The sequence below is a fragment of the Mus pahari genome, chromosome 16 (genome assembly GCF_900095145.1).
Source record: "Mus pahari chromosome 16, PAHARI_EIJ_v1.1, whole genome shotgun sequence".
Classification (NCBI taxonomy): Eukaryota; Metazoa; Chordata; class Mammalia; order Rodentia; family Muridae; genus Mus; species Mus pahari.
Genome location: NC_034605.1, coordinates 14,475,760 through 14,489,960, shown reverse-complemented (window position 1 = coordinate 14,489,960; position 14,201 = coordinate 14,475,760). Strand labels below are relative to the sequence as shown.

The following is a 14,201-nucleotide window of genomic DNA, read 5'->3' as shown; positions in this document are numbered from 1 at the left end:
AAAAAAAAAAAAAAAAAAAAAAAAATCAAAAACAGAAAGAAAATATCCTAGGCCACCTCAAAAGAGGCTTACCAGGAAAGATTTGTGTAGGATAGGCACTGAGAAATACCAGAATGTATACCATTCAGTATTTACATTGTGAAGAAAACAAAAAATGAAAAAAACTGAACAAACTGCATTAGAGCAGGACATTTAGGTGTATGCCGACAGTCCCAGCACTTGGGAAGCTAAGGCAGGAGGATAGGGGTTAGCCTAGGCTATTTATAGGCATCCTGTACTGCATAGTAGAAACCTATTTTAAAAACAAGTGGGAAAAAAGGAGGTAAACTCTCTTCAGAAATTACATTCAACTAACTTTAAAAATATTCCTGAGATACAATGTATATAGCTCATTTGCAGTAATCAGAGGTGTAAGGAGATCACTGTCTACAGCAACTTTAAAATATTGCTTTTTAAGGCAATGGACATTTCTAGCTGGTAGTCTATGGGTGAGAAAGATCAGAGAAGCAGAATGAAAAGTTATCATGGACAATCTGGGCTAACGTTATAACATTTACATACATTGTTTAAAAGAAGGATGTGGGGGCTTGTGGTAGTCATAGGATAATACAATGAGCTTCCAAGACTCAGGGATTGAAACTCCTAAATGAAAGATATGTGTGAAAGTGAGATCCTTAATGAGCTGCTAGGAGAACTGCCATATGGAAAACACCTGTGTGGACCACAATGCTCAGAGCCTCTGGGCTGTTAGGGAGCAGTGTCTGGAAAAACACACTGAATTCCTGTCCCACACGTCACAGACAGACATATGGATGAGAAGGCAGGTTCTGATGGGATGTGCAGTAGAGTACTTTATAATGCATTAAGGAACACATACCCTTAGCTCATATTTAGCAAAGCATTCACCAGTACTGTTTAATCACAGTGAACCCTATGAAGCTGAGTTGCAGTCTTGGGAGGAATGGTACTAGGAATGGCAGGGCCAGGTAACAGCCAAGTCAGCCTTCAGACAATTACTAATGCTGTGACCAGTGTTTGATATTAGAGAAGCGTAACTTGAGAGTCTCTAAACTGATCTGTCACCAACACACATTCCTTTGTATCAAACTGGTATGTAAAGGAGACCAGTGAGAGCAGAGTGCAGCAAAGATGCTGACTAGGTGTAGGTGTATGGGGTGATAGGAGTCTAAGAAATACAGACTAAAAGTTGTAATTTGGTGCCTTCAAGATTAAACATTCCTCTGAGCATTTACTCATGGTCATGTCTGTTAGCATAAATCAAAACACACACCTTCCTGGACTTAAAGCTCATTGAACTCTTCAAAGCACTTATGGGGGAAAAATATAAAAGCACATCTGATGGTAAGGCTCCTCTCATCAAACCCATCCTTGACACTGGAGTATGGGTAGTCTCTTTATGAGGAAAAGCAGCATACTACCTATGATCATACACAGAGGATGAGCTTCATAGCATACTGGAAATATGCCTCAGAAGAGAGCTGGCAGGATTGGTGAATCCATTTATCCCTACTAAGAACATCTATTAAGGGGGAGTGCCTTACCATGCTACTGTTACTGTATGCCTGTCTCTGCCTAAGACAGCTATAATTTCTCTTCATTTATTAGCTACAACTTTCTTCCACATTCAGAAGAGCTAAAGTATATTGCTACTATAGCTTGAATGTGGTCTGAATTTTCTCCAAGGTACCATGGGTTAAAATTTAATCCCAAATGTGAGAGATTAGAATGCTGGAAACTTAAGATCAGTGTTTAGAGGTAAAGCTTCAGGACAGAGAAGGATTACATAATGTCACTAGAATGGAAGCTCCATGGTGGAATCACAGTGGGTTCTGAGAAGCAGATGGAACCAGCACAGATACCCAGTCCTTCTCTCCTCTTACCACAGAACACTCTGAATTGTCTCAGGATTTGGTCAGCAAGAAAGCCATTATAAGACATGACCTCTCAACTTTGCATCCCCAGAACTATAAGCCAATATAAACTTTAAAAAATAAAATTATCTGTCTTATAGACTTTGTTATAGCAACAAAAAAAGGACGAACCTGCTGTTATTAATAAGACAAAGCCCACAATTTGTCCTCTCATCAAACCCATCCTCTTTTCTTTGGTTCTGAGATTTGAGAAGTTTGGATTAGTCCCAATCAATGATTTCTTAGAAAACACACTTTAATTCTAGCTACTAAAAATTCCTACCAACAAGCTTTTAACTAAATGTGAAACTTAATTCACATGCTGTCTTTTATCTTTGATAAAATTCTAAAAGTTTCCAAATACCCTTTATCATGTCAAGGGAGTTCATATAAAAACCCATCACATTTTGTGATAATGGGTAGAGAGAAATATGCTTTGTGGTGACTGCGATCTGAAATTATCATGTACAGAGATTTGAAACTCATCAGTATTTTCCTCAAGTCCCTTCAGAAGTTGCTATGTGGGAAAGACCTAGACTCTTATATTGTAAGTCTGACATAAATTTTTGCTCCATAGATATGGCTATGTGATAAGGTGATCACCAAATGGGTAACCCCTTGCTTGGAAAGAACATATTGAATAAACACTGTCTTCCCCTGAACAGTGGACCCCCTCACTGGGTCACTGGAAGTGTGGTACATGTTGAGATCCCTATCTCCCATGACCCCTCCCTACATTACCTGAAGAGTAACTCATAGTAGGTTGGTAGCTTGCATGTCAATTACCATATGAGATTGCAAGGTTGAATATGACATGTAATGGGTGTAAATGTGATACAAGTTCATTGCTACTGACTCTTTAATAGCCTAGTGTGTTTGTGTTCATGTAGTGAGGATACATGTTTGTGCTCAGAGATAAGAGCATTAATCATATTTGTACATGGAGGCAAGAGGGCAACCTCAGACATAGTTCACCTATAAGGTGCTGTCCACGCCCACCTTTTTAAAGAAGAGGTCTAGCAGTGACCTTGAACTTAGGGATCCACCTTTCTCTACTTTCCCATAACTGGGATTATGAGCACTTCATCTCCCCCCGCCCCCAAGTCTCCCTTGTGTATATCCAGAATTAACTTGTGTCCTCATGCTTATAAGGTAACTGTTTTACTGACTGAGTCTCTCTAGCCTCTATTCACTGTGAAGATTTTAATATAATCTTTTACTACAGCAGAAATGCTATCAATTTCAGGGACATGTTTCATTTTTCCAAGCACTATTTGTTAAGAACACAAGTTCCAAGTGAATATTTCCATGAAGTATTAATCATTTAGCCTCAGGTAACAGATCATTTTCCAACGTCCTCATCAACATTCACAGGAAAAATTTATTTCTATTCTGAAACCACTGGATTAAAAAAGTAGGTTTCTAGGTAATGTTATTTCAGCATGTTAGAATTGTCTTGTAAAATAAGTTATGAGAGAGTTTTCATGACAAGTTAATCATGCAGAGAAATCCATGTGATAGCATGCATTCTAAAACAAACTCCATGATCACCGACTGTAAATTTGATACCATTTTAAGGTTTTATTTTAATATCTAAAACAATTAAGGAACAAAATTCACATTTTGAGACTATAAATACTACAAATAAACAAAAGAAAAAATTAAATGAGTTGTCTGGTAAAAACAACAACAAAAAAGATATTCTGCATGATTTGAGACAGAAAGTTGTCTATTAGTGATCATTTTAATATGCACTATTCCAACTTTCAATCTTGCACACCTCAGACCTAATTACTACAGTTGCCAAGGGCACAGTTATATGAATGGACACTAAATGAAGTCAAGTGTTTCAATTATCTTAAAAGACCCACCATCAAAAAAAAAAAAAAAGATAGTTAAAAAAATCAAATTTATAACTATTAAAAATAGTGCCCAGGCAGGAAGAAAAGCACCCAAGGCCTCCCATGCCCTGCAGTGGGCACCAGTATGATGGGTGGTGAGTGGGTGTGTGTAAAGAGCTGGGAAGGAGCAGAGTCTGCAGTGCAGAGATGGGAGAGGAAGTGAAGATGAGCAGTTTGTGCACTGTGGAGAGGGGGAATTGTAGACAAAGGTTCCAAGATCACACTGGTTGGATGACATCACTTTAAGGGGCCATCAAGTTTGAATCTTTGTGTCTACAAGGATCTACTTACTCTTGCACCCCTACTGAGACTTCCATAAAGTGTGAACACAGGGATTTAGCCATCTTTCAAAAATGGTATTAGTCAATGATAAAAGAGGAGTTTAAAAGTGATTCATATATGACTTGTTCTGTTGACAGTTTGTACAGAATATAATCACGATGGCAGTGTTAGGCAAATTAAAGAAAGAGAAGAGATTATACTCATGAAAAGTTCTGAAAAGATATTATGCCCAATGAAAAGGAGGTCAGTTATAGTTAAGACAATACATTCTAGTCAACACTTTGGAGGCAATATTGGAAGAGAGAGCCATGTAGGCTGTGGACAAAGGAAAGACAAGTGGACCTTATATAGGAAAACACCATATGCAGAGAGTCAAGGAAGAGGACATTAAAGGGAAATAAAAGTATCACAGATGTGAAGGAAGATGAAAATGGCAATCTGTATTAAGTAAAAGGCATCATGTCTAAATGTGATGGATTCAGTGAAAAAGATGAAAAATGGAAGTCTGGGACCAGAGAGATGATTTAGCAGGTAAAGGTATATATGCTCACAGACCTGGGAGCTGAGAGGTCCACATTCAATATCCAGAACCCACATTATAGAGAGGAGAGGAATCATGTCAGATGCATGGGCATGTGCTCTCTGAATTCTCAAAGTTCGGGCTCTATGACCAAATGGCCATGTGACCATATATAAGGAGGAGGTAGGCTGTGAACACAGAGTGCCCCTCAGAGGGGAGGTATTCAGTTAGACATTCAGAGAACAGGGGGACAATAGGAAAATGCTCTTAGTTGTCTCCAAGGACTCTCCCTGGATAAGGTTGTGAGCAGATGTAGTGTATGAGGAACCCTCATGACTCCACAAAGGGAAATTTCAAGGATACCTTTGAAGCTGATAAGGACTTTTATGACAGAGTAAGGTGAAGGATACCCAAGTACATGTAGTTAGAGAAACACAATGAAACCCTGCCAGCTACAAGCCGAACCTCTGAACAATCAAGACTTTGATAATTAGGAATCCTAAATGGCCTCAGATTTGTAGACTTATGTACCTGTACTTGTCAAGGATCCAACTACTTATCTATTTTTCAAGGTTTAGCTCCAAAGTATAAAGTTAAAAACAATCAAACATTAAAAGCCAAATTACAGCTTTGCATGTAACTTCTATTGTTAATATTTGCTACTATATTTAAATTCTGACTTGTAAGTGCTTTTAAGGTGGAAGAGTTTGAATTTCTAATGTGAAATTAAACAAAAATTTATAAAGTAGAAATGATTTCATTCCCTAGAGTCTGCCACTAAGCCATTTATATTTAAACAAGTTTGTTTATAATAAGAATATAACCATCTCCTAGGACTGCATTAGTCTTCTACTGTAGGTACCATTAACCTCTTCATTTTGGGTAGAAATACTGCAGAGAAAATGAGAGCACTAACAAGTGTACATTTGTTGCTTTGTTCTTTGCTTCCCGACTGCTGATACAGTGTGATTTGCTGCCCCAAGTTCCAGATGCCATGACTTCCTCCATAATGATGAACCTTAACCTCTGAGTTGAAATACCCACCCCCTCAAATGTTACTTCTGTTAAGTAAAAGAGAGAAGTCGTTTTTGGGAATATTATAAAAGGAGGTGACCTCCCAGGAAAAAAGTTCAGATTATTGAAGTAAGCCATTAGGAAACATGAGCTCTAAGTACTGGAGCCTACCCGACAATTGAGCAGAGTGTACAGAAGATGGTCTGGAGTGGTCTGTGCTCTCCATTGTAAGACCTCTGAGAGGAACAGGAACTGGAATGAAAGAAGGATATCAGGGTCATGCCACTGGAGTCTGGGTTAGGCAATCTCAATATTTAAGTAAAAATAAATTATTTGAGTGCATGCATTCCTACACAAAGATATAAGGACATATTTACATTTTAAAAATTCTGGCAAATATGTTACCAACATAATAAGCAAGAACTTGGCTTTCCCTGCTGCTATTTAGCATTCAGTGCATCTGACTGAGATGGACAGCTCCAAGGACAGCTATAGTACCCTTAGTTAGGCAAGTTCTCTACAAGTCAGCCCAAGGGAGAGAGAGGGGAGTTGGGCCCCTATAGGTATGATCATCCAACATGCAGCCATCTTTCCTCCTGGGGCTGCCAGAATATGCAATGTTGATTTCTGTGATATGCAGGGCAAGAATCAAATCTAGCTTTTTTTAAAAAAGCAGCTTCTATTAAATTTGTGATTGTGGAATACCATTCTCTGGTATTATTAAATTGCACTGCAAATTACATAGATTAAATGCATCAAACTAATTTAGAATGTAATAAAAAGGACAGCCCCATTTCATATGAAGAGAGAGGAAATATCCATATAACACTCCATCTTTTCTTAATAGACATGTACTTCGTGAGGGGAGTGTGATGATCAAGTTCTTTTAATGAAGAAATTGCTGTATGTTATTACACTGGCAGTATTTAAATGATTTTGTCACATTCCTTAGTAGCCCATAGTGAATGGATCTACCTTTGGGCTGTGGGAAACAGGGAGTGCTAAGCATTGTCAGAGCTGAAATGTTACAATGGGTATCAGAAATACATAGGCAAGTTATGAGCTCTGCTGTGTGGGTGGAGAGGAGCTAGATATTTGCTCTGTAAGCTGCAGTAAGAAAATCTAGCTGCTACCAACCAACCAAAAGACAAAACACTGTACCCCAAGGCCACTATGAGGCAGTGTGGAATGAGGGCTGGTGAGGTGGGGATCCACAGAAAGAAGCAAGTGGTGAAGATCCATGGTTTCCTACTATTCGCTTCAGCCCTGCTCATGTGGATGATATCACTTCATTTCTGTAGCATGCTAAACTTTCCTAAAACCTCATGCCCCCCCCCCCCGTAACATTCTCCCCTTATAAGACCATGAACTCTACTGAATGACAAATAGGGAGGTGGGGTAGGATCATCAAAGACATGAAATCAGCAATAGATGTGGAACTGACTCAGTGAAGACTCAGGACAGTCACTTTGTGAGTCTACAAATAGTTAACATAGTTCTAGAGTTAAGGGAATAACATGAGTTCTGACCTCGGTTCTCACCTTCCGGGCCTGGTCATTGTCCTCTATCTGACCCAGGTCTCTACCACTAGCCTGGGCAATCCTCTTCCCAGATACTAGATTTCCCACCATCACTGAGGCAGGGCCAATTTCTGGAAGAAAAAAAACAAAACAAAAAACAAAAACAAACAAAAAAAAAAACAACCTTAGAGACAGAAGTGAAATTGTTTTTAACAGGATTCTTACCCAATTAGTAAAGAATTAACTTCAGTAAATTATCTGAAAGACCCAGCTTCAAATCGTTCTTCTAAGAGAAATCACTGATATGCTTGTGATGGCCAAAATGAAATCTGGATGAGGGCACACAACAGTAATGTCTTCAACACACACAGAATCCCTTAGCATCCTGTATGCTGATGATTCTGTTGTCTAATGTGAAGCCAACAGGTGATAATGCATACTCAGAGGTGATTATAAAAGCTGTACCAAGGATAAATACAGGGTGTAAATCCAGGGTGCACTCCCCGAGGAAGACTTCTAAGCTATCTCGTGTCTTTTCTGGGATTGTGATCTACAATGAGGGCTGACTCAAACCAAGAAAATTTTAACACATTTACCTCTTGGGATAGATTCAGAGAATACTCATAAAGGGACATGATAGAGGCCCACAATGAGATGTAGAAGAGTGAACCCAGAAAGCATTATTAAATGAAAAGTTTTTTCTACTCCACTGCTTCAAGCTCAATGAGCTTTCTTTCCCTAGTTCAAGACAGCAGTTTGAAAGAGAAGCATCAGACATGTTTCCAATACCTTTCTTTTTCAATTATAGAAAAAGGAAATTTCTTTAAAAATATTTTTCATAAAAAAATTTTATTACACTTATTTACTTGTGCATATACATGCACACATGGTACAGTGTGAGTGTAGAGGTTAGAGGACAACTTGCTAGAGTCAGTTCTCTCCTTCTATCATGTGGATCCTGGGGGAATCAATGTCAGGCTCAGAGTTGACAGCAAGCACTTTACTCACTGAGCCATTTCACTGACCCAGAAACTTCTTAAAGAACTGCAGAAACAACTAACTGACTGTTAGAAACCTAACACGCCAGTCACATCTTTTCATTAAATGCACACATACAAATGAAGGACTATATTTAACAGGAAAAGGTTAGTTATTCTAGACGGTAGGTGTCTGTCTCTGTCTGTATGTCTCTCTCTCTCTCTCTCTCTCTCTCTCTGTGTGTGTGTGTTCGTGTGTATAAAAGAGAGAAAGATAGAGAGGGTGAGGGTACAGAGGATAAGGGAGAGAAGAAAAAGAGATTTAATACATGAATTACAGTCCAAGGACTGAAAAGATGATGAATTTGTGGGTAAAGTACTTGCTATGCAAGTGTGAACAGTGGAGTGTGGAGTTCAGTCCCCAGAACCCATGTAAAAAGCTAGGTGGGCAAGGCAGCCCCCCGTTATCTCAATGCACAGGATGTAGACAACACAGGCAAAGACAACTTGAAAAAAGCTAGCTAGCTAGACTAGCTGAATCAACAAAGCTTTAAGTTTAGCAAGAGCCCATGCCTCAGCATATTAGGTGGTAAGTGGTTAAAAACACATCAACTTCAAGTCTTCACATTCATGCACACTCAAGCGTACATGTGAACACGCATAAAGAAAAACACAGCATATCCATAAACAGAAAAAAAATCACAGCATAAAACAACAAAGGTAGCATGATCAATTTTTACTTAATTTCTATTTTGATGAAATTTAAGTTGGCATCTGCTAAGTCAAATTGCTATTAAATGTCTGGTGATTAAGTTCTATGTTAATCAAGACACACTCATTATTTACTATCACAAAGAGCTGAGTGTCTTGCAGCTCAACCAGGAAATTAGGGGACATATAAAATAAAAAGATGAGATTCACATTAATGTATACAGTGGCAAAGAACAAGGCTTAGAATGGGCCAGTTACCATGACAAACACAATGGCCACTATTCTGGATTCCCCATGAAAACCTTCTACAGTGCTAACTCAGACCACAAAGCACTCCAACACCTGCCCATCCTTTGGCTGACTGTGTGCGTAGAGCACAAGGTCATCCATCCTCTACAGACATTCAGGAGCCCATGCTAAATTCAGTTTGGCAGAAGAATTAAGTTTCTTCCCCTTTTGCTGGACACTTTACTTGGGACTCCTCAGTGCTCTTTAGCTGCTCTGATAGAATGTCATGAGGGGAAGTTGTAGCTGGGGATCTCTGTCTGTTCTGGTAACTGGTGTAGGACTGTTGCTAGTTTTTCCAATGGCTTAGAAGACATTCAACACTTCTGCACTCAGGTTTTTAATCAAACTAACACTACTATTAACTGAATAAATGACTTGCCCATGAGAAAAAACAACTTTGTTGTCTATGAACCTGTATTTTAAGGACTCTTTTTGCAGCTCATTGCAAAACTTTTACACTTATGTAGCTATAGTCAATGTTTGCTCCAGTAATACCTTTTCGCAATAATTTTAAATGTTTCTTCAAAAGGGAATTCTGAAATCATCTGGCTTAATTCCCTCACTATATATATAGAAAATGAGGTGCCAGAACAATGGCCTCTGGGGACATTACAGGTCATCAGCAAATCTAGAGATACTTATCCACACAGGTCATAGTGCCTCAGCTTAGCTGCTATACAGGACATGAAGGGGAGGGAGTAAGACAGGATAGGAGGAGGGTAAGATAGAAAAAAGGAAAAAGACAAGATACTGCTTAGCACTTGTAAAGCCCTGAGTTCAGTCTGCAGAATGAAAGGAGGAGGAGGAGGAGGAGGAAAGGAAGGAAGGAAGGAAGGAAGGAAGGAAGGAAGGAAGGAAGGAAGGAAGAAAGAAAGAAAGAAAGAAAGAAAGAAAGAAAGAAAGAAAGAAAGAANGAAGGAAGGAAGGAAGGAAGGAAGAAAGAAAGAAAGAAAGAAAGAAAGAAAGAAAGAAAGAAAGAAAGAAAGAAAGAAAGAAAGAAAGGAAGACAGACTTTTCAAGACACTTTACATTACACTGCACCTTCCACACGAAACAGAGATCAAGATGCTACATGGATATCATATTTGTCTAACTTTGGTCTGGTCTGTACATACCAGCCTCCATGCTATCAAGTTAGCAGGAGAGTTCCTATTTCCTAATTTATCACATTCTGACAAATTCACTGACAAGTGTGTGTGATCTAGTAGTATGTGACTGATTTAGAAACTAAGAATCATGCCAGATAAAGAGTAATGTGTTCTCAATCTGTCAGGCACCAAGATAATAGTCTCAGTTAGAAATAAATAGAATTCCTCAGTTTTCAAAGTGTTATCCCATAACCTACTGCTTTTACTCCTAAATTAACCACATAAAACCTGTAAGGGTATATTACTCTGATTCTATATACTAGAACCTTAAGGAGTTTGTGTAGGGCCACCAATAGGTGACTGTGTAGAACCAATTCCAGTGGAAGTACTACCCAACAAGAAAGCTACAGATCACTTCTTCCCACATGCGCTGTACAGACTACCTGAGTACTCACTGTCCCAGCAGACCTGCTACATCCTAGCCATCAAGGTGCAAACACGCCTTGTGAGGAGAATGGTCTATCTGGAGTGTGCACTGTGTGGAGAACATGAGTGCAGAGGATTACCAGTACTCTTAGATGTAGCCCCTCCTCAGCCTGCAATTGATAGAAGATAGCGTATGAAACCCACACAAGGCTATGTCAGACTATTCAGGGATCCATGGCATACCTGGCTGCTTTTGCCGAGGTTTCGGTAAATTTGTGACACAGGTGTGTGGGCACATGAGGACATTGCAAGGGTGAAGGGACCCTTCCAGGAAAAGCTGCTTTGTTTCTGACAAATGGATGCCACCAAGTGGGGTTTTGGGAAGGGTATTTGCTGGTACCAAGGCCAGGCAATAAACTCCAACTTGATGTATACTGTCAATTGCCTGAAAAAAGAAGAAAGGGGCAGTTATTTTTAAAATAGGAAATAAAAATAGAAACAGTACATAATGTATTTGTCTAGGTCTTTTGTGTGATGGGGGTATAGGAGTGTATGTGTGTACATGTGCACAAATGCATGTGTTTACTGTACCGAGGACAACCTCTGCTGTTGGATTTTAAGTACTGTCCACTTTTATTTAGTTATTTTGTTTTTGTTTTTTAATCTTTTTTGAAGAAAGGGTCTTTTTATTGGCTCAGAATTTGCAATTAGGCTAGGCTGGCTGGACAGAGAGGAGAGCCCCAAGGACCTGCCTGTCTCTGCCTTTCCAGCAATAGGATCACTGTACCTGGCTGTTTTTACATGGCTTCTGAGGACTGAACTTTACTTGACTCACCCAGCTCTCTCTCCCATTCTCCCCCCTTTTTGTTTTCCTGGCTTTTGTTTTTGTTTTGTTTTGTTTGAGACACGGGTTCGCACTTTAGCCCAGGCTGATCTTTAATGGTCCTTTTCTCACCTCGGCCTCTGAAATTACAGCGATTACAGAAATTACAGTTTTGCTGGGATTGCAGGAATGAGCCACTATATCTAGCATTTGTAAATAAATGCATGCACAAAAACTTTGTGTGCACACACACTCACAAAAGAAAAATTTGTCACAAGAGAAAAATTGATTTTCTCCAATGGAGTCTTACTAGGTATGCAAGCCATGCTTAAGGACAAGCCCCATACCAAGCAGTAGATGGTCAACACATAATGAACTCAATAGTATTTTTGAAGGTTTTTTTTCTCAAAAAGCTTTGTTTAGGCAATTTTTGTTCTTTACCATAAAGGTCTTTTGTGAATATTTTATGTTTTCCAATTTTGTGTTTTTAGAGGATTTGCGTGTGTGCTGGTATCTGTGTTTATATCTCTTGTGCTTATTCTCTGAATCTGTTTTTTTGTCTCAGTTTCTCTCTCTCTCTCTCTCTCTCTCTCTCTCTCTCTCTCTCTCTCTCTCTCTCTCTCTGTGTCTGTCTGTGTGTGTGTGTGTGTGTGTGTGTGTGTGATGTGGATTTGGATGGGTGGGGAGATAGAGAGGACCTGGGAAGAGGTGTTAGCAGTGAAACCATGATCAGAATATATTGAATGAAAAAAATCTCTATTTTTCAATAAAAATAAAAATTATGAAATTATCTACTGTCTATAATATACAAAGTATGCATGTATGTGCAGTACTCTGCATGAAGGCTAAATGAAGAGATGATTTTCTCACTACATTAAAAAGGCTGCATGATTTCACATACAACTACTGGAAAACCATAAATAATTCAAAAGGGGAGAAGGGTGTAGAAAAGAGTATATATCCTCATGATTGTCATAACACATGCTTGTTGTCCTCCAATAAAACTGCTAAGTCGTTTTGCAGTTCCTGACTTCATCTACAATTCATCTGTTCAGTTTGTTTCTGGACACTATAGAATTTCCAATCAGACAACAGAATATGGGCATATGTGCAAAGGAATGGTTGGCAAAGGTTGGGCCATAATCCTATAGTGAATGAGAAAAGACAGAACTACATAAATGCTTGAGACACAGGCATGCTACCTGGAGTACTCTGCTCATCCACTGGAAACTGTCTTCCTCTGTGGAGTCCGGCCTCTGCTCAGCCACAATCACTATCCTTTCATCATGAAGGACGGTCACTGAGAACACAGCTATCCTGCAAGAACAGATGGAACTTGGGGTGAGCAGGGGACAGAGACCTGCTTCCATGGACTCTTGTGGACTCTCATAATTAAGGTTAATTACTCAAATCTCAGATGACTTCACACTACTTGTAGACTAAGGCTGAGGATGAAAAGAAACAATACACACCTAACACTTGAAGGTTATTTGTCTTCTCTTAGGTTTAGTGATTGGGTTACAGGTGTACCCAATATACAGTCAAAACCAGATATAAATGCAGCCCCACAGAAAATAGTAAACTTACTTACAATCTTATGTTTGTGTGCCATTTTTGGGGGCAGGGGTTAACTCGACTGCAGCTGCCCAAAGGCTGGCTGACTGAAGGATGAGTTTATGTATGACCAGTGCAAGGTCTAGCTAGTATTTGGAGAAAGTATCAGTCTCTTTTGAGTTTGCAACTCTAAAGTAGCCCACTTCACAGCAGCATAAAGTTTCCTTGCAACTAATGGTTCTTTGCTCAAATTTGCCTTTCTATGGTTACCACACTAATGCAGCCACTGAAAACTTCTATGATACACTCCTGCTTTTACAAATAGGTTCCCAGTTTCCAATTTCTTCCCCCCCTCAAGTTATTACTTTTTAATTTTTTTGAAAGTTTCATGTATGTATACAAAGTACATTGGTCATATCCACCATTCTACTCTCTATCCACCTGCCTTCCCTACACACAACACATCTCTTTCCCAATTTCATGTCTTTTTTTGTTGTTTTAAAACACACACCCTCAATTAGTGCTTCCCATATGCACATAGGTATGGGGTCATTGAGGCGTGGGCAACCTGCCAGTAGCTATCCTCTTCCAAAAGTAAACTAACCCGCCCTCTCTCAGCAGCTAGCCATCAACTATCAATTAGGCCTAGACCAGTGGTTCTCAACATTCCCAATACTGCAACCATTTAATATAGCTCCTCATGTTGTGGTGACATCCAACTATGAAATTATTTTTTTACTACTCCATAATTTTGCTACTGCTATAAATTGCAATGTAAATATCTGTGTTTTTCAATGGCCTTAGGTGATACCTGTGAAAGGGTTATTCGACCCACAGGTTAAGAAACACTGGCTTGGAGCCTCAGGAGCCCTTGCCAGTCCATGCTGGAATTGTAAACTAGCTTCATCTTGTGTAGGTCTTACATAGGTAATGCAGGTATCATGAGTCTAGGCTATAGTTTTAAAGATAATTTAAAGCTGGCAATGGTACAGCCATGTGCCTATGAACTGTTAGTTCTTGAAGATGAAACTGCATCTAGAGGAGTTTCTGATTTCTTCTACAGCACCAGAAAGCTCAGGAGCTACAAAAAAAGATCCAATGTAACTAACATTTGCCAAGTGTTTGCTAGGTGTCAGGCAAGGGAGGGAGGGAGGGAGGGAGGGAGG

General features: G+C 39.3%; 1 protein-coding gene across 6 annotated transcripts in view; it reads right to left on the bottom strand.

Moving 5' to 3' along the window:
* Nucleotides 1–14,201, bottom strand: part of Dip2c (disco interacting protein 2 homolog C) — a 391,262-nt gene that overhangs the window by 50,517 nt on the left and 326,544 nt on the right. For 3 of the 6 annotated variants that reach the window (XM_021215980.2, XM_029547701.1, XM_029547703.1), the window contains 4 exons: nucleotides 12,684–12,798; nucleotides 10,902–11,103; nucleotides 7,190–7,299; nucleotides 5,820–5,900 (listed from right to left, as the gene is read on the bottom strand). In XM_021215980.2, the coding sequence (XP_021071639.1) occupies nucleotides 5,820–5,900; nucleotides 7,190–7,299; nucleotides 10,902–11,103; nucleotides 12,684–12,798 (508 nt within the window). Of the gene's footprint in view, nucleotides 1–5,819; nucleotides 5,901–7,177; nucleotides 7,300–10,901; nucleotides 11,104–12,683; nucleotides 12,799–14,201 lie in introns of all 6 variants that reach the window. The other 3 variants (XM_029547700.1, XM_029547702.1, XM_029547704.1) reach the window with 1 other exon arrangement.